The following is a 25410-nucleotide window of genomic DNA, read 5'->3' as shown; positions in this document are numbered from 1 at the left end:
TTTAGAGAGTGAAATTTTCTCCTACTTGGAAAATCTGGCTTGCACCCTCGTCTTTCCATCAGAAGTGAGTTCCTGGTCTGAAGTAACCCATTGTGAGTTAAAAATCCTCAAAGCTAAGGGGGAAAGGAAAGGAGAAGGGTATGGGCTTAGGAATCAATGTTGGATGGAATTGGGGACAATTTTCATGAATGAATGAAATTATGACTGATAATTGTGTTCCCTAAAGAAGAGGGATGTTGTGTTTCTTGGGACGCTTTTAACAAAGAGGGGATATATAGGTGGTCTTCATAAATTGGTATTGAGCAGAGAGTAGAATGAATTTTTTTTTTATCAGTGTTAACAATAGGCTTCTATTTGGTCCTCAGATTCAGACATCTCAAGTGTAAGAATTTTGAAGTGACTGCAGGAGGAGAAATCCTAGTGAAAGGAAAAAGAAAAAGGAGAAGCTTTTTCCAGAATGAAACCTGAGGGCTACAGAGAATTATCTTTTAATAAAACCTGGCCGGGAACACGTTTAATCCGTGTCTCAGTTCAGGGTGAATTGTGCGTCAAGTTCAACTTTCAGTGTACTTTTAATAACGTCAGACTGTTACGTAGGTATGTACGAGACTGGATAAACTCAGTCTTTCTCTGCTCAGCTTTTAGAAAACTAATTGCGAGCAGGTTATAGTAGTCATGAAATATTTTGACTGCGTCTTGGCACTACAGGCAGAAATCAAAGGCAGGAATCAAAGAACGAAAGCTACAATAGGTCTTTTATTCATTCCTGTATGAGAATGAGTATTCTCCCCCTATGCACATGCTATCTCAAACACAGCTGGAATGAAGGAATATTTCCCTGCATCAACATTTAAAAATTAAGTGTTGTGGCAGGCGGCAGAACTCGGTCTCTTAAGGAACGACTATCACTGAATGTTATTTGCTGATTACTGTAGCCACAAACGTCTCTCCCAGACTGTTTAAGTTGTATGGATGGTGTTCTCCACCATCAGCAGGTACTGTTGTATTTTGCTTTTTGTTGTTGTGGCAAAAACGTCAAGCTCATTGGTTGTACCTGCCAGGATTCTTAGAGATTTCTAAGATCTGTCTTCCACAGGATAAACTAGAATTTAGATCAAGGAATAAAATGAACTCCATGTTTCACACTGTCCCTGAACACAGCTATATTTCTGACTAAGGGTATTCTAGATTCCCAGCTTGGGAAGGAGAGGTAGCTCAGGAGATTGGGAGTAGACAGAACTGGGTGCTCGAAAAATTGCCGGGGCTTTCCATTTGATTCTGAAAACATTGTTTAAGGCTTCCTCTGTTTCAACATGCTTATTTGTTTCTTTAAAAGTTTTTTTTTTAATGATTATTTATTTTTGAGAGAGAGAGAGAGAGAGAGAGAGAGAGAGCGCGTGACAGAGTGTAAGTGGGGGAGGGGCAGAGAGCGAGAGAGACAGAATCCGAGGCAGGCTCCAGGATCTGAGCTGTCAGCACAGAGCCCGACGTGGGGCTCGAACCCACGCACCGTGTGATCATGACCTGAGCTGAAGCCAGACACTTAACTGACTGAGCCACCCAGGTGCCCCTCGACATGCTTGCTTGTTGGAAGAGGTTTGCAGGAGACCATATTTATGAAAGCCAATACTTCTGGCAGATGCAGGTGTACTTTGATAATAGATTGATGTAGTTGTTAACCTTTGGCTTTCCTCGCTCACAATCATTAATTCATGCCATTATTGGCAGTGTAGGTGACCATTAACAATTCATCACGGGACAGTTTTTGCTTCCTTCTTCTTCTTTCTCTTGTTCTTCCTCTTCCTTACAGGTTAAAGTGCCGGACTCTGAATGCTACGGAAGCGTCTTGCTGTCCGCCTGTTAACCCGTGACTCATCAACTTGACTAAGAGAAAATCAAAAGCTAGAAGACACAAAAGCTAGAAAGTTCACGGGTAAATTTTTGCCAATATAACACGCTTTGATTTAAAATTAGACGTGTTGGGAGTCTGTGTTTGGGATGGAACAAAGTAATACTGTCCTGTATTTGTTTAGTGCTTTATGCAACATATCTATAGACACAATCTCATTTGATCTTTGGCTACCCTGGACATTGAGCTCATTGAGATCATCTTTGCTTGCCGAGAATGACTCAACACATGCAGTGGGGCGGTACAGAACTCTTACAGGAGGAGCCAGCAGATACGGGTTCGGGCTTTGCTACAAACTGTTGCTTCAGACCGGTGGAGTAGCTTCCCTGAGCTATACTTACTCTTGGAAGTTACGGTCTGGAGCCACGGTTGTGTTGGAAAATTCTAGGATCCTGTGACTTTAGAAACTTCTTTCCTCCCCAGAAGGAAGAAAAGTCAACCAGATTGTTTGCTTCTGCTTGTATTATTATTCCCCCACACGCCCCCCTCAAAAGTTCTAGATAAGTGGAAGATGTGAAATAAACAAAAATATATAATGAAAAAAGTTTTAAAACGCAGCTTATGCGTTATGTCTTGGTTCTGTGAACGAGTATGTACTGACTCTGGAGTAGGCTACATTTTTGTCTTTGTTTTTGTTTATTTTTTATTTGTTAAAAATGTGTATTTGTTTTGAGAGAGAATGAGAGAGAGAGAGAGAGAGAGAGGGAGAGAGAATCCCAAACAGGCTCTGCACTGTAAGCACGGAATCTGACACAGGGCTCACTGTGGGGCTTGATCTCATGAACCGTGAGATTATGATCTGAGCCCAAATCAAGAACTAGGTGCTCAACCGACTCAGACATGCAGGCGAGGCTACGTTTTTGTGATGATATAGAACTTCCACCTTTTTACTCCTTCCCTCTTATCTCCTTTTCCCAAACTTAAACTTCTTTTCCCTTTCTGTTTGCCACATTGTAGCTTTCTAGATCCACTTTCTTGATTTTTTTTTTGTTTATAAAGTTTTAATTTTAACTTCAGTATAGTTAACTCAGAGTATTCTGTTATTTTCAGGTGTACAATATCGTGATTCAGCACTTCATACATTACCCAGTGCTCATCACAAGGACCCTCCTTAATCCCCATCACCGGTTTCACCCTCTGCCTCTCCCCACCTCCACTCTGCTCACCATCAGTTTGTTTTTTACAGTTATGAGTCTGTTTCTTGGTTTGTCTCTCTCTCTCTCTTCCCCTCACCCCCTCTCTCCCCCCCCCCACCCCCCCCCCCCCCCGCTTGTCCACTTTCTTGTTTTGGATCCCTACGTTTAAGAAATTGATTTTTAAGACAGAAGTTGAAATCTGGTATCCTAGATGGTCCCTAGACATACTGTGTTTGGTTTTCATAATGTTTTAAAAACGGAACACATTGCCAGTATTTATGAAGCGGGAGAGTGGCTGAAGCTCCCTGTGGCTCTTTTTTTTTTTTTTTTTTTTTTTTTTGGTAAGCACGTTTTGAAAATTTGAGTATTGTTAATACACAATGTTACATTAGTTTCAGGAATATAACTTGGTGATTTGACAAATTTATACATTATGCTGCATTCCCCACAAGTGTAGTTACCATCTATTTCCGTACATTGCTATCCCAGTGTCACTGACTGTATTCATGATGCTCTGCCTTTTATTCCTGTGACTTACATATTCCATAAGTGGAGGCCTATATCATATGATTAAAGAAAATTTTTTAAATGTTTCATTTCTGAGAAAGAGAGAGAGTGTGAGTGGGGGAGGGGCAGAGAGAGAGGGAGACACAGGATGTGAAGCATGTTCCAGGCTCTGAGCTGTCAGCACAGAGCCTGATGTGGGGCTCGAACCCACGAACTGCAAGATCATGACCTGAGCCGAAGTCGGACGCTTAACTGACTAGGCCTCCCAGACGCCCTAATCATAGGATTTTTATCCTTTTTTTAAAAAAAATATTTATTTATTTTTGAGAGAGAGACAGAGCGTGAGCTGGGCAGGGGCAGAGAGAGAGGGAGACACAGAATTGGAAGCAGGCTCCAGGCTCTGAGCTGTCAGCACAGAGTCCCACGTGGGGCTTGAACTCACAGATCGCAAGATCATGACCTGAGCCCAAGTCAGATGCGTAACTGACTGAGCCACTCAGGTGCCCCTATCCTTTGTTTTTTTGATGTGGTGTATGACATTGATTGATTTGTGAATATTGAGCCATCCTTGAATCCCAGGAATAAATCCCACTTGATCTTGGTGAGTGATCTTTCTAATGTGTTGTGGTATGAGGTTTGCTAATATTTTGTTGAGGATTTTTGCATATGTTTTCATTAGGAATATTGACCTGTAGTTTTTCTTTTTTTGTGGTACCTTTGTCTGGTTTTGGTATCAGGGTAAATCTGGACTTGTAGAATGTATTTGTAAGCTTCCCTTTCTCTTCTGTTTTGTTTTGTTTTGTTTTGGAATATTTTGAGAACATTTGAGAACATTGAGAATATTTGCATTCTTTAAATGTCCGATAGAATTCCTTGTAAATCCATCTAGTTCTGGACTTTTTATCTTTTGGTAGTTTTTGATTACCAATTCAATTTAGTTACTTGTAATTGATCTTTTCAGATTTTCTATTTCTTCTTGGTTCTGTTTTGGAAGATTACATGTTTCTAGAAATTTATCCATTTCTTCTACATTGTTTGTTGGCATATACTTTTTCATAGTGTTCTCTTAGAGTCCTTTGTATTTCTGTGGCATTTACTTCTCTCTCACTTCTGATTTTATTAGGGTCCTTTCTCTTTTTACTTAATAGAGAATAAGGTTAGATTGTTCATTTGATTCTTTCTTCTTGATTTAGGCCTGTATTGCTATATACTTAACTCATAACTGTTTTCGCTGTGTCCCAGAGATTATTTTATTTTTTATTTTTTTTTAACGTTTATTTATTTTTGAGACAGAGAGATAGAGCATGAACGGGGTGGGTCAGAGAGAGAGGGAGACATAGAATCTGAAACAGGCTCCAGGCTCTGAGCTGTCAGTACAGAGCCCGACACGGGGCTCGAACCCACGAACTGCAAGATCGTGACCTGAGCTGAAGTCGGACACTTAGCTGACTGAGCCACCCAGGCGCCCCTGTGTCCCAGAGATTTTGAACCATGTGTTTTCATTTTCATTTTTCTCCATGTAGTTTTTAATTTCCTCTTTGATTATTTCATTGATCCATTGGCTGTCTAGTATCATGTTTAGTCTCCATATTTTTTTCCAGTGTTTTTTTTTTTTTTTTTTTGTTATTTATTTCTAGTTTCATACTCTCGTGGTCAGAAAAGATGTGTGGTATGTTTCAATCTTCTTAAATTTATTGAGGCTTGTGTTATGATCTAATATGTGATCTATTCTAGAGAATGTTCCATACACACTTGAAAAGAATGTGGTTTGTGTTGTTTTAGAATGGAATGTTCTGTATGTATCTATTATGCCCATCTGGTCCAATGTGTCAGTGTTTCTTTATAGATTTTTTGCCTGGATGATCTGTCCATTAATGTAAGTGGAGTGTTAAAGTCCCCTAGTATTACTGCATTACCATCAACTTTTCTCTTTATGTTCGTCAATATTTGCTTTATGTGTTTAGGTGCTTCAGTCTTGGGTTCATAGCTATTTACAATTGTGATATCTTCTTATTGGATTGACCCCTTTATCATTAGGTAACGCCTTTCTTTGTCTCTTATTACAGTCTTTGTTTTAAAGTCTATTTTTCCTGATGTAAGTATCTTTACCCTGGGTTTTTTGCTTTTGCTTTTGCTTTTTTGGCTTCCATTTGCATGGTGGATGTTTGTCCATCCCTTCACTTTCAGTTTGGATGCATCTTTGGGCCTGACGGGAGTTTCTTATAGGGTCTTGTGTTTTGTTTTGTTTTGTTTTGTTTTGAGAGAGAGAGCCTGGGAGGGGCAGCGAGAGGGAAAGAGAGAATCCTAAGCAGGCTCTATGCTAAGCATGGAGCCCAACGTGGGGCTCAATGCCATGACCGTGAGATCATGACCTGAGCTGAAATCAAGAGTCAGATGCTCAACCGATTGAGCCACCCAGGCATCCTGATGGGTCTTGTTGTTTAATCCATTCTGCCACTGTATATCTTTTGTTTAGAGCATATAGGCCATTTACATTTAAAGTAATTATTGATAGTATGTATTTATGGCCATGGGAGAGAGAGAATATTAATCAGGTTCACTGCTCAGCAGGGAGCCCAATGTGGGGCTTGAACTCATGACCCTGAGATCATGACCTGAACCAAAATCAAGAGTCGAATGCTTAACTGACTGAGCCACCCAGGTGCCCTGTATTTATTGCCATTTAAAAAATTTGTTTTCTTGTTTTTTTATAGTTCTTCTTTGTTTTTTTTTCTTCTTCTCCTCTTGTTCTCTTTATTTGTGACCAATGAGTGCCTTTAGTGTTTTGTTTGGCTTTTTTTCTCTTTATTCTTTGTGTATGTATCATAAGTTTTGGGTTTGTGGTTATCATGAGGCTCATATATAATATTCTAAGTAAATAACAGTCCATATTAATTTGATGGTTATTTAAGTTTGAACACATTCTGAAAAAAAAGGAAAAACAGAATAAGAAAAAGTTTTTTTCTTCTTTCCCCCCTTCTGTTCCCTTCTTACTCCTTCTCCACATTTTATGTATATGTTGCTATTTTTTGTGTCTTTTTATTCATAGTTTTCTTATGTCTAATTATGGCCATTTCTCTGCCTCAGAATAGTCTCTTTCACATTTCTTGTAAGGCTGGTTTAGTGGTGATAAACTCCTTATCTTTTGTTTGTCTAGAAAACTCTATCTTTCCTTCAAATCTGAATGATAACCTTGCTAGATAGAGTATTACTTTTTAAAAACATTTTTTTTTTTTTACATTTTTTATTTATTTTTGAGAGACAGAGAGAGACAGAGCACAAGTGGGGGAGGGACAGAGAGAGAATGAGACACAGAATCTGGGACAGGCTCCAGGCTCCGAGCTGTCAGCACAGGGCCCGATGCGGGGCTCGAACTCACAAACTGTGGGATCATGACCTGGGCCAAAGTCGGACTCCTAACCGACTGAGCCACCCAGGAGCCCCTAAATAGAGTATTCTTGATTGTAGGTTTTTTTCTCTTAGCACTTTGGCTATGCCATGCCACTCCCTTCTGGTTTGCAAAGTTTCTAGTGAAAAATCAGCCGAGAGTATTATAGGTTTTCCCTTGTAGGTCACTTTTTTCTCTCTTGCTGCTTTTAGGATTCTTTCTTTATCTTTAACCTCTGACATTTTAGTTATTATGTGCAGTGGTGAGGTCTTGTTTGGGTTAATCTTGTTTGGAATTCTGTGCTTCTTGGACTTGGATGTCTATTTTCCTCCTTAGGTTAGGGAAGTTGGCAGTTATTGTTTCTTCAAGTTTTTTTACACTTTTCTCTCTCTTTTGTTCTTCTGGGAACTCTGTGATGCAAATGTTTATTCACTTGATGCTGTTCAAGAGATCTCCTGTGTGTGTGTATCTCTCTCTCTCTGCCCCCTCCCACTCACTTTCTCTCTCTCTCAAAAATAAATAATCATTAAAATAAAAAAGATTAAAAAAAGATATCTCTTAATCTATCCTCATTAAAAAAAAAAATTCTTTTCTCCATTTGCTGTTAAGCTTGTGTGCTTTCCATTGCCCTGTCTTCCAGACTGCTGATATGTTCCCCTGCATTCTGTAATCTACTGCTGATTCCCTCTAGTGTGTTTTTAAATTTCAGGTATTGTATTATTCAGCTCTGATTGGTTCTTTTTAATATTTTCTTCTCTTTATTGAGGATCTCACTGAGTTATTCCATTCTTTTCTCCAGCCTAGTGAGTATCATGGTGATCATTACTTTAAATTCTTTATCAGCCATATTACTTATCTCTGTTTTATTTAATTTCTTTTACTGAGGTATCTTTTTGTTCTTTCTTTTGGAACACATTCCTCTGTCTCCCCATTTTGCTTGACTTTCTGTGTTTGTTGCTATGGGTTGGGTGAAATGGCTACTTCACCCTGAAGTTGAAGGAGAGGTCTTGTGTATGTTGACCCCATGCACACTTGTGTGTTCTTGGTGGCTTTTGCTGGATGGCTGGACCTGTGGCTGTATATGCTAGCTACTCTTTTAAATGATGGCATTTTACAGAGAGAGTGATGAAAAAAATGACAAAAGAAAAAAGAAGTGAAAAAAGAAAGGAAAATAATCAAAGAGAAAAAAAGGACAGGAAAAAGGAGAAGAAACAAAGGAGAAAGAGAAAAGAAAAAAGAGAACCAGAAAGAAAAGAACAAAACGAAAAGAAAAAGAAATCAAAACAAAACAACAGAAATTTTAAAAAGTCAATAACACAGGATAAAACAGTACAAATAAAATATTGCCACCAAACCATAGCTAGTTTTCTGTACTCCGACACCACATTGAGCCCTTGTGGGTTTGAAGGCCCCGGGCTCTCAGAGGTCATGAGCTCACTGAGACTCGCCTGTTAAGATGTGCAGACCCTGCTTCAGTCTAGGCTTTTAAGGGGGGGCAGGGATGTAAACCGTGTCGTTCTTCAGTCCCTCTGACCTGGAGAGCTTTCCCGCAGCCCCTCCACTGCTGGGCAGAGTTCTAGTGTTGTTTCCTTTGCTTGCTAGCTGTTCTTTTAAACCACATTTTGTTTTGTTGTGTTTTCCTGTACCCGAGGACAGAGGGCTCTGCTCCCAGGCCCTCGGTACTATCCCTCTCCACGGCTCTTCACAGTGTTGGGTTGGGGGTTTCCTTTGTTACGGTGTCTTTATTTCTCTCTGTTCTCTTGCTGTTCCCTCTGTCTCTGGCTGTTCAGTAGCTGCATACTCAGTGCTCAGTTCCTCAGGAGGAATTGTTCTGTTAATTAGTATAATGTGGTGCGTCCCACGGAGGAGGGGAGTTCAGAGTCTTCCTGCGTCGCCATCTTGAACCCAAATGTGAACCGCGACTCCCTTTGGATGAGGCACGGGTGAATCTGTTCTCCCCAGCCCCTGGTCATTTCTGTTCCTAATAGTCCCTAGTAGGCATTTGAGTTCCTGCCTTACAGAAGTTTGGGGCCTAGAAGAAGACCAATATAATTGGCCAATCACAGCATGATTAAGGCACATTTGATGTGCTTTGTAGTTCATTATATTTAAAAATATTCTCAGAAGATTTGCTATCAAACAGTATAGTGAGTCAGAGAAATCACCATATAAATAATTTAGTATCAAAGTGTAACATTTGATGGTGCTATGTTTTTTACTGGGCAGTGTTAGAGTCACGTAATTGTTAATTCAGTTCAGTTCACAGAACATGTATGAAATGCCAATCACATACTAGTCATTGAGCTTGACATTGGGGACAATTTGTTATAACATTGCCAGTTATGACATTTGTAATTTGGGCTGTTGTGATTTATTGCCTTTTTAAAATTTTTTGATTTTTAATTATTATTATTATTTTTTTACTGTTTGGGAAATGTCCCTTTTAACTGATGTTAACACAAAAGTCTTTATTTTGTACATAGGCAGAAACTATAACTGTGCGTAAACTTAAAGTGCCAGGAATCTCCTAGGTTACTGTCTTAATTATCTACTAGGTGTGTCTCTTTATTCCCAGATGAGATGTGTTTTTACATCTTATTTGTATCTTTCCCCTCTGGTTGTAACTTTGCCCTATTGTATAATGTTGAGAATATTGTTGATCTTCAATTGTTAATCCTCAATGAATATCATAAGTATTTGTTGTAAATAAAAGAAGCATTTGATCTATTATGTGGCTTTTACCTTAGGGTATTCGTTGTCTTATTCATCTCCCTTCTAGGAGCCTGTCTGTGACCATTAAAATGGATTGGACTGTTCTTACCTTTTCCTTGCTTCTTTGCTTTCACTTCAACTTGGCACCAGATTTGGAAGCCCTGGGCTCTGCTTCTTAGTATTTACCATAGTAAATTGTAAGCATAGCGGCCTCGCCGAAATCAGCTGACACAGCTTGTTTAAAATGGGAATTTCTGGTTTTCTCCCTGTCTGTCCCCTTCCCTCTCCCACAAATTCAGTTGGTCGCAGGTGGGACCAAGGAATCTGCATTTTAACATTCTGCATATTTTAATACAAGATATTTCTTTAAAAAGAGTATTGGTACTGGGGTGGGACCAAGGCATCTGCATTTTAATGCTCTGAATATTTTAATATAAGATAGTAGCTTAAAAAGGGTATTGGTGTTAGAAGGTGACTGTTGTAAACCGGGGGGGGGGGGGGGGGGGGGGGAGATATTCCCCTGAAAAGAAGTTCAGGAATTGAGGGAGTTCTGGGATTTCCAGCCCCTAAGTCATGATCAGCTGAACCTTTTTTTCTCTCTTTCCAACCAGCTTTAGTGACTTTGTCATTAGCCAGCCTTGGACCCATGCTCCGAACCCACCAGGTATGCTATGAGAGTCTGCTGTGTTTGTGTTTTCATGCCTGTGACACAGGATATTTAAAGACCAAATGAGCTAGTATCACTAAAATATCAACACACAATTAACTGTGAGGATAATCACTATTGCTTCTATACTATTAATCAACAATAGAACCTTTTTTCCTGGATTTGTTATAGTTTCAGCTGGAAAGTGACACTTAACAATGTAAACAGCATTTTCTGATGGCATAAGGCAGATACTGAACACCCCATGCAATTTAATTTAATTTAATTACATTTAATTGCTCACATGCTGCATAGAAAGACTATAATAGTCACTGTACAGCCATCAACATTAGTATTCAACAACGACATCAGGTAATCGCTTCCATTTCTTGGCCAAGTCCACTGACAAGGCCATTGACCTGATGCCAAGCATTTTGTGTGTGTTACTGGGCATCTTTCCAGAGCTCTTTGTAGGGGAGAATACTGACCCAACGAGGCCTCAGTGTTCCCGTCTCTTGGGAAGCAGCTGTTTCTTAAATTTCACCACCTCACAATCCTATTCTGCAATGGTGCTTAGTTGGTTGGTGGTCTGGTTTTGTGAGCATTTCAAAGAACTTGAATTTTTGGAATATGAAGACACATCCACAGGTAACAGGAAACTGACTGTCTTCATCTTGTCCCTAAAGGAAGCAGAAGGAGAATATACATAACCCTTTTTACTGAGCCTTTGTATAAAACATTTACTATTTTTTTCCAAACCACCAAATACTGCCGGAAGCATTAAAATCTCATTTAAAACGTATAATAATACATTTTGCTTAGTTCCACAATAATGCAAAAAATCCATGAGTATTGGCCTTTTGATTAAGCCCAGTGAAAGGTGCTGATAAAACTAAGATTTAAAACTATCGAAGGGAGGTTTTTCCCTTGATCGTATTGTCTTAGGCGAAGGGTCTCTCACATTGAAGCTCTTCAGCTGAAATGAAGCAGAAATTTGAGGTGATTGTTTTATAATCCAGATAAACCTGAAGTCATTGACTGTGAATTAACGTTACATCCACCCCACCTGAACAGTAAAAGGGAGAGAGGAAGGATGATTTGTGTCATCTGAGGGATTAGTTTGTTCCGTTTTGCCTGCTGCGTTTCCCTCCAATAGTGTTATAGAGACTCTTGACGTAAACTAGGATATACTGCTCTCAGGAAAAAGTTGAAAGAATGGTGTTTAAAATGATTGCCTTTTCTCCAAGTTTGTCCTCTGTCGGTCTCTGTCTCTCTTTGTATTAGATAAGGCCATCATTTCACTGAGTGGCATTTAGTGACTTGCGTCCAGGGGAACACATCTGCTCCCTCCCTTGGGAGAAAGGCCACTGGTTCCATACTTTGGGATCAATAAAATAATAACTGCTCTGCCATTTGTAAGCACTCACTTGACTGTTTCATTTATTCTTTACAAAACTACATGGTAACTGCCGTTACGATTCCTTTTTTAAGAAAAAAATAAACTATGGTACAAAACAGACTAATAACGCTTCCAAGGCCAATGATGGAGTTGAGATTTTAGCCATCGGATTCCAGAGGCTGACTTCTTAACCATTTTTGCTGTAAGAAGAGGAAAGGATCTAGCTGACACTCAAAACAAGGCAGGGGTGAGGCACGCAACACCGGGGCCGTGGGACATCTGCATATAACTTTGCCCAAAACTTAACTACTACTAGCCTCCTGTTGACTGGGAGCCTTACCAGTAACAGAAATAGTCGCTTCGATTAACACATATTTTGTATGTTGTGTGCACTATATACTGTACTGTTACAATAAAGTAAACTAGAGAAAAGAAAATGTTATTAAGAAAATCATAAGGAAGGGGCGCCGGGGTAGCTCCGTTGGTTGGGTGACTGGCTCTTGATTTCAGCTCGGGTCATGATCTCAGGGTTTGTGGGTTCGAGCCCCGCGTCAGATTCCATGCGCTGATGGTGCAGAGCCTGCTTGGGATTCTCGATCTCTCCCTTCCTCTCTGCCCCTCCCCTGCTTGCTCTTTCTCCCTCTCAAAGTAAATAAAGAAATACTAAAAAGAAAAGAAAATCATAAGGAAGAGAAAGTAGATTCACGTACTGTACTGTACTTAAAAAAAATCCGCATGTAAGTAGACCAGCACGGTTTGAGGGTCGACTGTATATTTTGATTTTAATGTGTCTAGTTTCTCCTATCAATAAAATGAATAATACAGCATTTCTAATTAAATTGATAATCGATTCATTTTTATGAAAAGATTTTATTTTGAGTGTAGTGGACGTACAGTGTTAGGTCAGCTTCAGATGTACAACATAGTGATTTAGCATTTCTGTGTTTTATGCTATGCTCTATATGGACCCATTCCCCTAATCTTTTTATTTATTTTTTAATTTATTTTTAATGTTTTATTTATTTTTGAGAGAGAGAGAGAGAGAGAGAGAGACAGAGAGGGAGAGAGAGAGAGAATCCCAAGCAGGCTCTGTGCTGTGTGCAGAGCCCCACATGGGGCTTAATCCGACAGTGAGATCGTGACTTGAGCTGAAACCAGGAGTCGGAGGCTTAATCTACTGAGCCACCCAGCTGCCTGCCTGAGATTTTTTTCTTAAATGCAGGAGAAGATTAGGTTTCTAGGTTTCTAATTTCTATGAAAATTAAGGAAAAATTAACATTCTATCTCTGGTGTTTGGAGAGCATTAGTTGTTAGAAATATTGACATTGGCATTGTTCTGTAAAACGCTTCCTTGGTAGAATAATGAAAAAGCTCAGAAGCAAATTAGGTACGATGTCTGATTGCTTCAAAGGCTGGTTCAAACAAATTGGTTCCTGATAAATCTTTGTAAAATTCTTTGAGAGCTATTAGAAAGTAAATGAATTTACAAAAAAAAATTAGAGGGCTAATGTAATGACATGTTACTTTACTAATCACCGAAGAAGTTAAAGACAAAATAAAGAACTCTAACAAAAAAATAGCGTGCTTTGTTCTTCTCAACAGTTTTCCATATTGACTGGATTTTATGCCAACCCAGCTGTTGATTTTAAGCCATTACTGACTTTCTTGTTTTAACACAAACTGGCGGTTGGCTCAGTCTTCCCCATTAAAGTAGATTCTAAATTACCAATGGATTGTATTCTAAATAGCCTGTTCCTCTGCAACTTGGAATTGGGAAAACATTTTGCTTCAGAGAAGTAATACGTTATAAACATTGGCTACGCTCCTAAATGATCACAGAAATAATATGAGTTGAAACGAGAAAGTTAATAATACTGCATTTCTCAGCATTATAGGTCTATGAGAATGTAGTGGTTTAAGGACAAAAAAAAAACACATTGTGATATGTGCACGGCACAGTTTCAAAGTATGTAGACACAGCCTGGAAAGATAGATGTCCATCAAAATCTAAATGGTGGTTTTTCGGACAGTGAAGTTATAGAAGATTTTCCTTTTTATACTTTTTTACTTTGAATATTGCATTTATGTTTTATAATTTGCGATTTTCTTTTTATAATGAACATTTAGTGCCTTTATATAACTGTATATATATATTATATACAAACATAAATATGTACACACATATCTATGTATATATGTATATTGTACATAAATAAGTTTTTAAAACAAAGGACACGTTCATTTTTACAATGAACGTTTAGTGCTTTTATATAACTATCTACAACTATGTCACTTCTTTTTTTCCCCAAATGTTTATTTTTGAGAGAGAGAGAGAGAGAGAGAGAGAGAAAGAGACAGACAGAGCATGAGTGGGGTAGGGCAGAGACAGAGACACAGAATCCGAAGCAGGCTCCAGGCTTTGAGCTGTCAGCACAGAGCCCGATGTGGAGCTTGAACCCACGAACCGTGAGATCATGACCTGAGCCAAAGTCAGACACTTAACCGACTGAGGCATCCAGGCACACCAAACTATGTACACTTCTTGTTTCCATATCCCACATCTGCTCTGCCAATAAATCTTACAGGCTTCACCTTCAAAATATATCCAGAAACCATATGTGCTGTTACTACCCTTGGCCAAGAAATGATCACTTCTCGCCTAGATTATTTTTTTTTAGCTTAAACCTGGTCTTTTAATTTTCTGTACTGTTTTCCCACAGTCTTTTTAAAGCGGGACTCCCTACACAATCTTTTATTTTTATTTTTAATGAAAAGAGCGTGTTAGGTGCCCAGAATCATTGGAAGGGAGTGCAAGGCCACCCCTAGAGTTTTGCCTTCATCTTCCCCCACTTTCTCGCTCACTCTGTTCCAATCACAGCCTCCTTTCCCTTCCTCAAACACCAGTCAAACGCCTCCCAACATCCACTGTATTTGCTGTCTTCTGTTCTTAGAAAGTTTTTCCCACCCAGATATCGTCAGAACTCTTTCCCTTTTACTCAAATGGTAAGGCGTTCTCTGGCCATGATAAAAATTTCAACAATGCTTTGCTCTGTTAGCTGTTCTTTTCCCCTTTTAATTGGTTTCCTAGTCTCTCTCATACTTAATATGTAACATAAATTATACACTGTATGTATTTTCATGCTTATTGATTATCATGTTACAAAGGAAACTTCTCCCCTTGGACAGAGATTTCTGACAATTTTTTTTTTTTTTTCTGTATCCTCATGGCCTAGAATCCTGCCCCACAGGTAGTACACCTCCAGGATTATTTGTTGAATGAACGAATGCATGAAAGAATGTAATGAATGTATGAAAAAAAAAATAGGCCAAAAGGATAGAAGTGAAACTCATGATAACACTTGCCCATTGGCAGGACCGGGGACCGGGGAAAAGAGATATAGGAACCTTGTCTTAAATTTTTTTTTTTTTTTAATGTTTATTCATTTTTGGGAGAGACTGAGAGAGAGAGAGAGAGAGAGAGAGAGAGAGAGGGAGACACAGAATCTGAAGCAGGCTCCAAGCTCTGAGTTGCCAGCACAGAGCCCAACGCAGGGCCCAAACCCATGGACCATGAGATCATGACCTGAGCTGAAGTCGGACACTTAACTAACTGAGCCACCCGGACGCCCTTGGATTTTTGCTTTTATTAGTAATATTTTTTTTCCTTTTTTTTTGTTATATATAAAATATCTGTAGAAAGTATGACAGAATTCTTGCAGATGAAAACAGGGGTATTTGTAACACTCACTTCTGAATATTTTTGCATTTTACAACTTTTCAGAAGGACATTATCTTTACTAGCTTTCCCATAATTATAGGACAAACCACGGACTCACAAGCATTGCGTAGAAGTCTCCTTATGCTGGGTCTGGCTCCCTTCTTCACCCTCACTCACTTCACTACTTTTGTTTTCCTCACAGTCGTGCCTTCTTCTATCTTCTTGTCTTTTCTGCTCTACCTGGGGTGATCTTTCCATTTTTCTTTGCCTGGCCCCCTGCAGCTGTCCTCCACGACTCAGGCTACGCTCACTGTTTCTATAATAGAACTTTCTATGAGTGACATACAATTTTCATCCTGTCTGGCAAAATTCAAATAAAACCGGCTCTGCTTCCGTGTCCCACATCCAGTGGGAGGTCCGGCGCTCTTTCCAATGTTCATGACCATCCCTTCTGGCCTGTCCCTGGTTGTCCCTCCCTTGGTTTTCCTGCCGCTGTTGAATTCCATGACTCCTTTATTCTCTCCACAACCACATTTGTTCCATTTTCTCTTCCCCATGATAAGTGAGAATTGGAAAGCAAGGGTGCCGAGTGTGGGGAGGGGAGGTCATGCTCTAGCCTTGTAGAGGCGGAAGTTAGACTTGACAGACAATTTTGCTCTGAAAGGGCCCTTGGCTCCACCTGCTACTGGGGCCACTGTCTGACCTTCCTCTTAAAGACTCCCCACGTGTCTCTCAAATGTTTTCTCAAATCTCTCTTTTTCTCAGGCTGTGCCTAACTCTCGAAACACCAACTCATATATTTTGCAAAACAAGTTACTTTTCTCTTTGCCTCTTGGCCCTTTTGGGTTCTGCCATTTTTTTTTATTTTTTTTAATGTTTATTTATTTTTGAGACAGAGGGAGACAGAGCGTGAGTGGGGGAGGGGCAGAGAGAGACAGTGAGACACAGAATCTGAAACAGGCTCCAGGCTGTGGTCTGTCAGCCCAGAGCCCGACTCGGGGCTCGAACCCACGAACCGTGAGATCATGACCTGAGCCGAGGTCGGACGCTTAACTGGCTGAGCCACCCACGCCCCCCGAGCACTGCCATTTTCATATGCCCTGCAATCCACTGAGTCACTTCCTCTCTAAGAACTGTTCTCTCTCAGAGAGGAGTTCTGTGTCCAGTTCCCAAAGTGAGTGTGTCTTTTCCTTGAGAGGCACTTTATCACAGTGATCAGTTTACTTGCGTGTCTTTGTCGCCGAATGAGAGTGTCGAACGTAACGTGTCACTTTTGCCCGTGAATCTCGTATCACCAGTGCCCAGCTCAGAGTACTGTCATTAATGCCCGATAAGTAAGTAAAGACTGGCTAAGTGTTCTGCTAACAGAGGTACCTATTATAGCGCCATTTGGGCTCAAAAATTTTTCTTTCTTTTGATTCCCTAAATGGACATGCATGCGATGGAAATTATTTTGACCGGAGAGCCTGTTTGGCTTTGTTTCCTCCACCAGGTAAGACCTTGCTTATCCAGGAGAACATCTTGGTACCCATTGCAGCCTGTGCCTATAACCTAGCTCAAGGCAGACTGTACATTATTACCTGGTTACATTACCAAAACCACGCTCAGGAAAAGCTCTTCCGTTGGAACTACTGTTGGTCAAAGAATCAGCTGCCAACACCTCTTCTTCCTTGTCCTCCTTCTTTATTGAAGAACATGCCAGGGGCTTAACTCTTCCCCGAGCGTCTAGAATTCCACTCTTTGGGTGTCTTGCCCCAGCTTTCCAGAGGTCATGTGCAGCAAATGAATGAACTGGTGAAGAAATGGAATAGCGTCTCACAATCATGACGTTGCCTGTATGGGAGACCCAAAATTTTACCTTTGATGATGTCCACAAATGGCAAATTATATTAATCGTACTTCGTTAAAGCTAACTCAACAAAACTATTGCTTTTGATCACTTTTTTTCCTTCAGAGAAACGACATCTACTCACTGACTTATAAATAATTGAGTGCCAGTCACATGCCAGGAGATAGTGATGGGGATATGGCAGTGGCCAACACAAAATTCTTGCCTGCGTGGAGCTTACCTTCTTGTATGCAGACAGATGATGAACAAACCATAGATGATAAAATTCAGGTAGTGATCAATCCTGGGAAGTCAGGTTAGGCTGATAAAGGCAAGGGGAGAGAGACAGATGAGGGAGGAGGTCTGGAAGTTGTGTAAAGAGGGTGGTTGCAAAGGATGCAGTGTTAGAACAGAGATCTGGCCAAGTAGAAATAATAAATCAAGACTTTAAAATGGGAAGAACATGGATATTCTAGAGACGCCAACTCTGGACAGCTTCCTCTCTCCTTCCTCCTCTTTCTCTCTCCTAGATTGTAGAAGGACCTGTTCCTCATAGACTCTTATCCCCTGAATGGCCACACATAACTGAACTGGCTGTTGTTAACTGGCCCGTAATTATGTGTCTTGACTTTAGTTGGGGTAGTCACTATGAGGAAGCCTGCTGATTGAGAAATGGAAGGCCAGCAGGTATTGGAAAGAAGTAAAGATGCATTGCATGGGAAACTGGAGTTCTGAGAGAGGCAGAGAAATTTATGGCCTTAGTTTAGGAGGACTTTCAATTCCATTTCTTTTTTTTTTTAAATTTTTATTTATTTTTAAGAGAGAGTGTTAATGGGTGAGGGACAGAGAGAGAGGGGAACAGAGGATCCAAAGTGGGCTCTGTATTGACAGCAGAGAGCCTGATGTGGGGCTCAAACTCATGACCCATAAAATCTTGACCTGAGCCAAAGTTGGATGCTTGGCTGACTTAGCCACCCAGGTGCCCCTCAGTTCCATTTCTGTCCGTGAGTGTCTTCCAATAAACTTTTCTCTTGATCTGAATTAAGTCTTCTCGCTTTCTTGTAACTCAGGCACTTTGATTAAAAGAGCTTTAAGGGAGGTTAATGTGTCTGAATTGCAGTTACTCTGTACTAATGTTGACCAGACCTCCAGTTATTACCTGGGGGCTAAGAACCGGGACCTCACGGGGTGGTGTTCATTTTCTGGAGCACTTAAGGAACGTCTGTCAAATCTTTATTCTTTCTTGCCACAGCTCTGGCATTAACTAGCATGGATGTTTAAGAAAGGCCCGCATTGGGGCTCCTGGGTGGTTCTGTTGGTTAAGTGTCTGACTCTTGATTTTGGCTCAGGTCATGATCTCAGGGTTCATGAGTTTGAGTGCCACGATGGTCACTGTGCTGACAGTCTGGAACCTGCTTGGGATTCTCCCTCTCTCTCTCTCTCTCTCTCTCTCTCTCTGCCTCTCCCTCCCTGTCTCAAAATAAATACATAAACTTTAAAAAAAGAAGAAAAGGAAGGCCTGTATCGTGTTTGGGTTTTAAGAGTGCTAGAAGCACAGTTATTTCTTACTTAAATTTACTGCCCACATATGCAGACTGCAGACAGCAAATTATTATGGTCATTGAACAAGTGGAGGCATCCCTGGCTTTTTATAGTTTGAAACTTTTAGGCAAGAGTTTGGGGTAAGGGGAGGTGGTTTAAGTTCAAATCTATCTGAAATGATTAACTGCATGCAAATACTATTTCTAAACTATCTCCAAACACTTCTTTGGCCGAGATCGATAACTTCTATAATTGTCTAAAAGTAAGTTTGTGACTATTAACAATCATAAAAGTTTCTGTTTGAAACAGTTACAAAGCAGTCTCCTTGTACTCAATGGTAGGAAGTCCCCACAGAGGAAATTATGCGGAGAAAGGCAAAGGGAAGTTTATTCTTATTTGAGACGTACTCTGTAGCTTGACCGATTAGCAAGTCGGTTCTTTGTTCATCTCTCTGGGTCACAAATAGTCTGTGTCCTTTGGTTTCTCATCAGTAAAAGGGAAAGGCCATTCAACACAGCATCATGGGGTCCTTAGCACAACTTCAGGGATCGCTGCCAAATGCAGGGTATTTGCCAGCAAAGGATAGGAACCCATTGCAGAAAGTCGGAGGTCCAGCAATGCTGGGGGATCTCTGTAAAGAGCTGTTCCCTTTATCTTCCTTGCAGCAAATTGCTTCTTCCCTGATAGTCCCAAGGTGCCATTGCACAGGGCAGGAGGGCCAGGGAAGGGCTGAAAAGTGCTGGTTGGATTTCGTATCCACTGAATGCTTATCCGCTAGTACAGATGCTTCCTTGAGAATTTATCCAACAAAGATTCATTCTAAGCAGGTGCTCTGCATTCTCATTATAGCATATAATTTTATATATATATATATATAATTTTATATATGTAAATAAATATATACATATTGGATATATATAATTTTATATAATATATATATACTTTTATATATAAATATATGTGGATATATGTGTATGTTTATGTATAATATAAATATAAATATGTATGGATATATGTATATGTATATATATTATGCAATATACAAATATAATATGTATATGTGTGTGCATATATATATATATATATATTTATACACCCAAGCAGCTGTGTCCCTGGGCTGTAGTGTAGCTCTGTGTCCTGAAGGAAGCAGACTTCTCCACTCATAAAATCTCATTTTGTCTCACTATGCATTTCCCAGAACGAACAGAAGTTTTCGTTCCAAGTGATTCTCTTCCAAGTCCTTTTTAATCATTAGTTCCCTTTCTTTTAAAAAAAATTTTTTTTTTAACGTTTATTTATTTTTGAGACAGAGAGAGACAAAGCATGAACGGGGGAGGGTCAGAGAGAGAGGGAGACACAGAATCTGAAACAGGCTCCAGGCTCTGAGCTGTCAGCACAGAGCCCAACGCCGGGCTTGAACTCACGGACCGCGAGATCATGACCTGAGCTGAAGTCGGCCGCCCAACCGACTGAGCCACCCAGGCGCCCCTAGTTCCCTTTCTTAAAGTGAGACTCACATTTCTGATTTCATATTGTTCCTTCTCAAATAATAGTTATTTTTTTTTAAGTTTATTTATTTTGAGAGAGAGAGGGGTGGGAGGGGCAGAGAGAGAGAGAGAGGGAGAGAGAGAGAATCCCAAGCACCGACAGTGCAGAGCCTGACGTGGGGCTCAAACTCACAAACCATGAGATCATGACCTGAGCCAAAACCAAGAGTCGGATGCTTAACTGACTGAGCCGCCTAGGCGCTCCTCAAAGAATAGGTTCATATTATCCTGTTTTCTAAGGAGGATTGAGCAGGTTAAGGTTAACCTCTGGGTCTTATATTCTCACCTATAAAATAAGGGGATTATCTCGAAAGTAGCTCTCTAATAGCAAATGTCTATGATTCAGTTTCAAGTATGAATTTCAATGCATATTGGCAATGCCTTATTAAAACTGCTAATAAAAAACTTCTGTCGAAGTCAAATAATATTCTCCTGGCATATTCAATATTAAGAATATCATGGAATATTCTTAATACGCGTATTAAGAATATCATGTAATATTCTTATATTCAATAGTTACTATTGAATATACAGTATTCACTATTACCAAGTAGCTCATGATGAGTCTTACATGTGCTATTTCATTTCATGCTCTCAATAGCCATATGACATAGATTTTATCACTATTTCCATTTTACAGAGGAGGCAAGTGATCATAAAAGCATGTTACATTTATAGGATCACAAAATTTTATAGTTAGAATAGGCCTTGAAAGGCGTCGAGTTTAATCCATTCATTTTTACATGAGGATGCTAAGGCCAGGAATTTTATGTGTCCTACTCAGCGCTGATCAACCTTTACAAAACTGGGACTACAACTCGGTGTCCTCATGGTCAGGCCAATGTTCTTCCTACTTAATGTCACTTACTTCCGTAATAGTGCATTACATAGAAGACACAGATAAATGCATGTGAAGTCCTTCAACTGGGCTTCTAAGAACCAGTGGAAATCATATTTCTTTCTGTGTTTTATTGATGCAACTGACAAGAGTTCCCCAAGTTCCATCAACTGTTTTCACCAGTTCTTCTCAAACTTAATGCTAAAATTTTTTTAAAAAATTGTTAATGTTTATTTTTTGAGAGAGAGACAGAGTGTGAGCAGGGGAGGGGCAGAGAGAGAGGGAGACACAGAATCCAAAGCAGGCTCCAGGCTTCCAGCTGTCAGCACAGAGCCCGATGTGGGGCTTGAACCCACAAACTGCAAGATCATGACCTGAGCTGAAGTTGGACGCTTAACTGACTGAGCCACCCAGGCACCCCATAATGCTAACATTCTTGATGGGAGTTACCATCCATATACAGAAGAAGTATGCTATCAACTGTGTGTTTGGTTCTTTTGTTTGTTTTTTTTTTAATGTTTATTTATTTATTTTGAGGGAGAGAGAGAGAATGAGAGAGCTTAGTGAGGGAGGGGCAGAAAGAGAGGGAGAGAGAGAGAGAGAGAGAGAGCGAGTCCTAAGCAGGCTCCTAAGCAGGCTCCACAGGACCCAACATGAGGCTCAAACTCTTGAACCTTGAGATCATGACCTGAGCTGAAATCAAGAGTTGGATGCTTATTGACTGAGCCACCCAAGTGCCCCTGTGTGTTCAGCTCTTAATAATAATCTAGTCTCCCCTAAGCTTGATGTCATTCAGGCCCTGAGAGGTTATAGGGTAATGCTCTTTGTTCTTTGGTGTAAAACTTGCAGAATAGAGATACTAAGACTCAACTTACTTTTTCATTAGGATAAGCATCATAGAAAATAGATTTGAAGGAGTGTCGTCTACCTTTGGAATAAGGCAGTGGTTTTCAATCGGAGGAAATTTTGTCCTTCAAGTAACATTTGGAATGTCTGAAGACATTTTTGACAGTCATGATGAATGTGAGAGGCAGATACTAGTGACATCAAAGTATTTAGAAGCCAGGAACGCTGCTAAACATCCTACAGTATCCAAGGAAGACCCTTACCAAGACAGAGACATTTAGTACAAAATGTTTAAGATTGCAGAGGTGGAGGAACTTGGGGGGGTGGGTAAGGATGTATCCTTCTTTCTTTTTTTCTTTTTTTAGACGAGGCGGAAGTCTAACCTCCTTATCAGTTATTCTTTCAGCTCTGTTAAATAGGCAGCAGAAAGAACTACTCAGATCTAGACTCTCACTTGACAAAAAGGGTAAAAATCCTTATTGGAATCTGTTCCCAGCTTTGAAATGTAGGGCCCCGTGCGCGAGAGAGACCTCTCTAACAGAGAAAACCAGCTGGTGGAAACGACATGTTTTCTTGCCGAGCTGCTCAGAACCTCAAATGGCATTGCCCGAAGCCTTTGCCAGACGATATTAAGAAATTTGAGTATTTAATCATGTACCTCAGTTTTATTTGAATATGTTGGATGGAGACAAACACTGACAATTTAAGTGTAGAACGGATTTTTCGCTCTGCTGATTTCTGACTTTGTGTGTAGTCTTTGCAGTCAAAATTCTTCCCCATAAAACGTGAGAGGCTTGAGTATTAGAATATATTAGACACTGACCCTGAGTTTGAAGTCTTTAGCGTGTAGAGTGGGTTGAATTATGTGCAACGTACATTCCTACGGGCAGTAAAGTTCTTTGTAAAGCACGGATAAGAAGCAATATCTGCCATTTGTTGTGTATTTGCAGGTGCTATACTAAGCACTGGGTCTATTATTGCCGTGAGACAGGTGCTACAACCGCGTGAGGTGGGCGTCATCACACTCCCAAAGGTAGAAAACGGAGGTGAAAGATTTCTAGTAAGGGTCTCTGAGTCAAGTGGATAATGAATGAGAAACCATTGGCGGCCATATTTGTCTGACTGTAATATCCATACACTTAACTCCGGTGCAATGTCGTTAACTTAATACGTGAGCGTGCCATTTGGCATTCATCCATTCAGTGTTCTATCATGTGGCATTTAAATGCTTGAGGTCAAGAAGGAAAAAAGCACATTGTTTTTAAGGTGGTTGATTTTCACAAACCCGCCATTCTTTTCTTTCCAGGAATATCTGGAAACAGTTTTGAGGCTGCTAATATATGCTGCTTGACGATGCTAGCGATTTTCTTTTTTTCCCCTGGGGATTTAAAGCTAATCTACCAGGAGGAAAAGAATGGAACTCACCACGATAAATACCAATTTATGCAGTTATAGAAAAGGCACAATAAACCTGATCTTTAGGAGACCTTTGCAAAGGTGGGCACAGCCCAGAAGAGGCATGGTCATTCGGTACCTTGATGTTCGCGCCCAGCTGGTGCCGCATCGGTGGAAACAGCACCGTAAAGGGTTGCTGGAGATTTTTCAGATGTTTTCCCGAGGTCGCCGGGGTCTGTGACTTCCTCTTCCCTTTGATCTCCCGATTCTCTGCATGGGCCGCCTGAGGTTCTCAGACTGCTTGAAGTCAGCGTCATCCGGAGAAATTGATTCTCTTTCTTCAGCTTGCTGATCTCTGCCCGCATTTCCTGGATAATTCTTAGGAACTGGCTATTCGCGTCCATTCGCCTCTTCTCCGGTCGCTCTGATTTGCTCCTCTGGGAAGACAGGTCACCTTTTGCTCGTGAACCAAACGCACAGTCTACTCAGTGGGACTGGCTGATCCCACCCATAAACCTTCCTGAACAATAGATGTCACTCTTCTCTATGCCAGCTTTCAGCACCTGGGGAGCTAGACTGTCAGGGAGGTAAAGGATTTCCATGACTTATTCATTCTGGGTTTTGTTTTTCAGAACAGAGCTTTTCTCTGTATCTTTTATTTCCTATCAATCCACAGTTCTGGAATATTGCTTTGTGTTGGAAGAGAAGAGAGCATTCGAAAAATTTCCGGGGAGGGATAGAGTTTTTTTGTTTCTGTCATGAACTCACCTTCCTGCTCAGTTTTCTCTGTTACTGCTTCTGAAATAGAATGTTTTATAGACTCAGTGTCACTAATACATTAAACCTGGCACATAAAAATGTCTTTTCTAGAAAATATCTCGTGATTCTATACTTTGGGGTAAGTTATTAATTTTGACAGCTGTTGGTTAAGAGTCACGGTGACCGTAGGGGACATGTTATTGCAGTGATATTATAATAAAAGATAATGACACTTAAATTCCTCAAGGACCATACAGTCACTTTTAGGTATGCATTTTTGCTCTTACTTGGTTGTAGAGTGTTTGCTTGGGCAAATGTTGCCCAGGGAAATTTTGGGAACGTAAGAAGGTATAGGCTGAACATTCATCTTGAATGAGAAGGACATGTGACAGTTAACAGCTTTCATTACCTATTTCCTGAAGGGGTTTCTTTGTTGGGAGTGAAAAGTATGAATCTTAAATAGCACACATTCCAGATAGCATCCATTTGGAAATTCAATTGATGTTTAAACATATATGCACTTTTGCGATAGGACACAAATGACCGTTTATGTGGTTTTTCTCTTGCTAAGTCTTGAAAATCCAGGGTGCATTTTACACGTAACAGCCCATCGTAATTCAGACACTAAATTTTCATTGGAAATACCGACTGTGTTTTCAGATTTCCCAAAACTGACGTTTGCAAAAGTGGATTAGCCCGCTCCAGTGGTTCTGAACATACTTAAATACACATGGGTATCAAGTCAGTCCACACGAGCCTCCCTCCAGCTCAGTGGGAGTAAAAGGCAAGTTCCCACAGTGGGCACCAAAGTATCACACTGTCTGGTCTCTGGCTCTGTCCTGATGTCATCTGCCACTCCTGCTGGCTCCAACATTCCACCCCGCCCTACTCACACTGGCCTCCTCAGTTCCGTAAACACTACAGACACATTCCTGCCTCAGGACCCTGGTTTCGGCTGTCCCCGTGGCTGAGAGTGTTTCCCTCTAAATAACCACGTAGCTAACTCTCGTCTTCTTCATCAGCTAATAAACCACTCTCCTCCAGCCCTCAGCATGAGTCTGCTAGGTGGGAATGCAGTAGACCTTTGGGTTTTCCCACATCTAAGGAAACAGTTTAAGAAACGAGACGAGCTGCACTAGGCTGCCTGCTTTCCAGACAGAGTTGGCACGAGTACCTTCCTTCTATCCTCCTCAAGTAAATGAAGACACAGCATGTCCTTTTTTGGGACATGCAATCGTGC

General features: G+C 40.5%; 1 protein-coding gene and 1 long non-coding RNA gene across 2 annotated transcripts in view; one reads left to right on the top strand and one right to left on the bottom strand.

Moving 5' to 3' along the window:
* The first annotated feature begins 1463 nt into the window (after positions 1-1463).
* Positions 1464-25410, top strand: part of LOC128777622 (uncharacterized) — a 36002-nt gene continuing 12055 nt past the window's right edge. Inside the window, exons 1-2 of the long non-coding RNA XR_008422833.1 lie at positions 1464-1933; positions 10264-10316. This is a non-coding gene — a long non-coding RNA (uncharacterized LOC128777622). The remainder of the gene's footprint in view (positions 1934-10263; positions 10317-25410) is intronic.
* CCDC195 (coiled-coil domain containing 195) lies at positions 10855-23815 on the bottom strand. Its single transcript, XM_053904316.1, has 4 exons — positions 23551-23815; positions 17018-17248; positions 13875-13882; positions 10855-11010 (listed from the first exon to the last, which is right to left on the bottom strand). The coding sequence occupies exons 1-4, from the start codon at positions 23813-23815 to the stop codon at positions 10855-10857; spliced, it is 660 nt and encodes a 219-aa protein (XP_053760291.1).

The sequence above is a fragment of the Panthera pardus genome, unplaced genomic scaffold (assembly GCF_024362965.1).
Source record: "Panthera pardus isolate Hobbes unplaced genomic scaffold, ASM2436296v1 HiC_scaffold_10, whole genome shotgun sequence".
Lineage (NCBI taxonomy): Eukaryota > Metazoa > Chordata > Mammalia > Carnivora > Felidae > Panthera > Panthera pardus.
The sequence above is the reverse complement of the archived record's forward strand: the minus strand, read 5'-3'. Positions and strand labels throughout refer to the sequence as shown.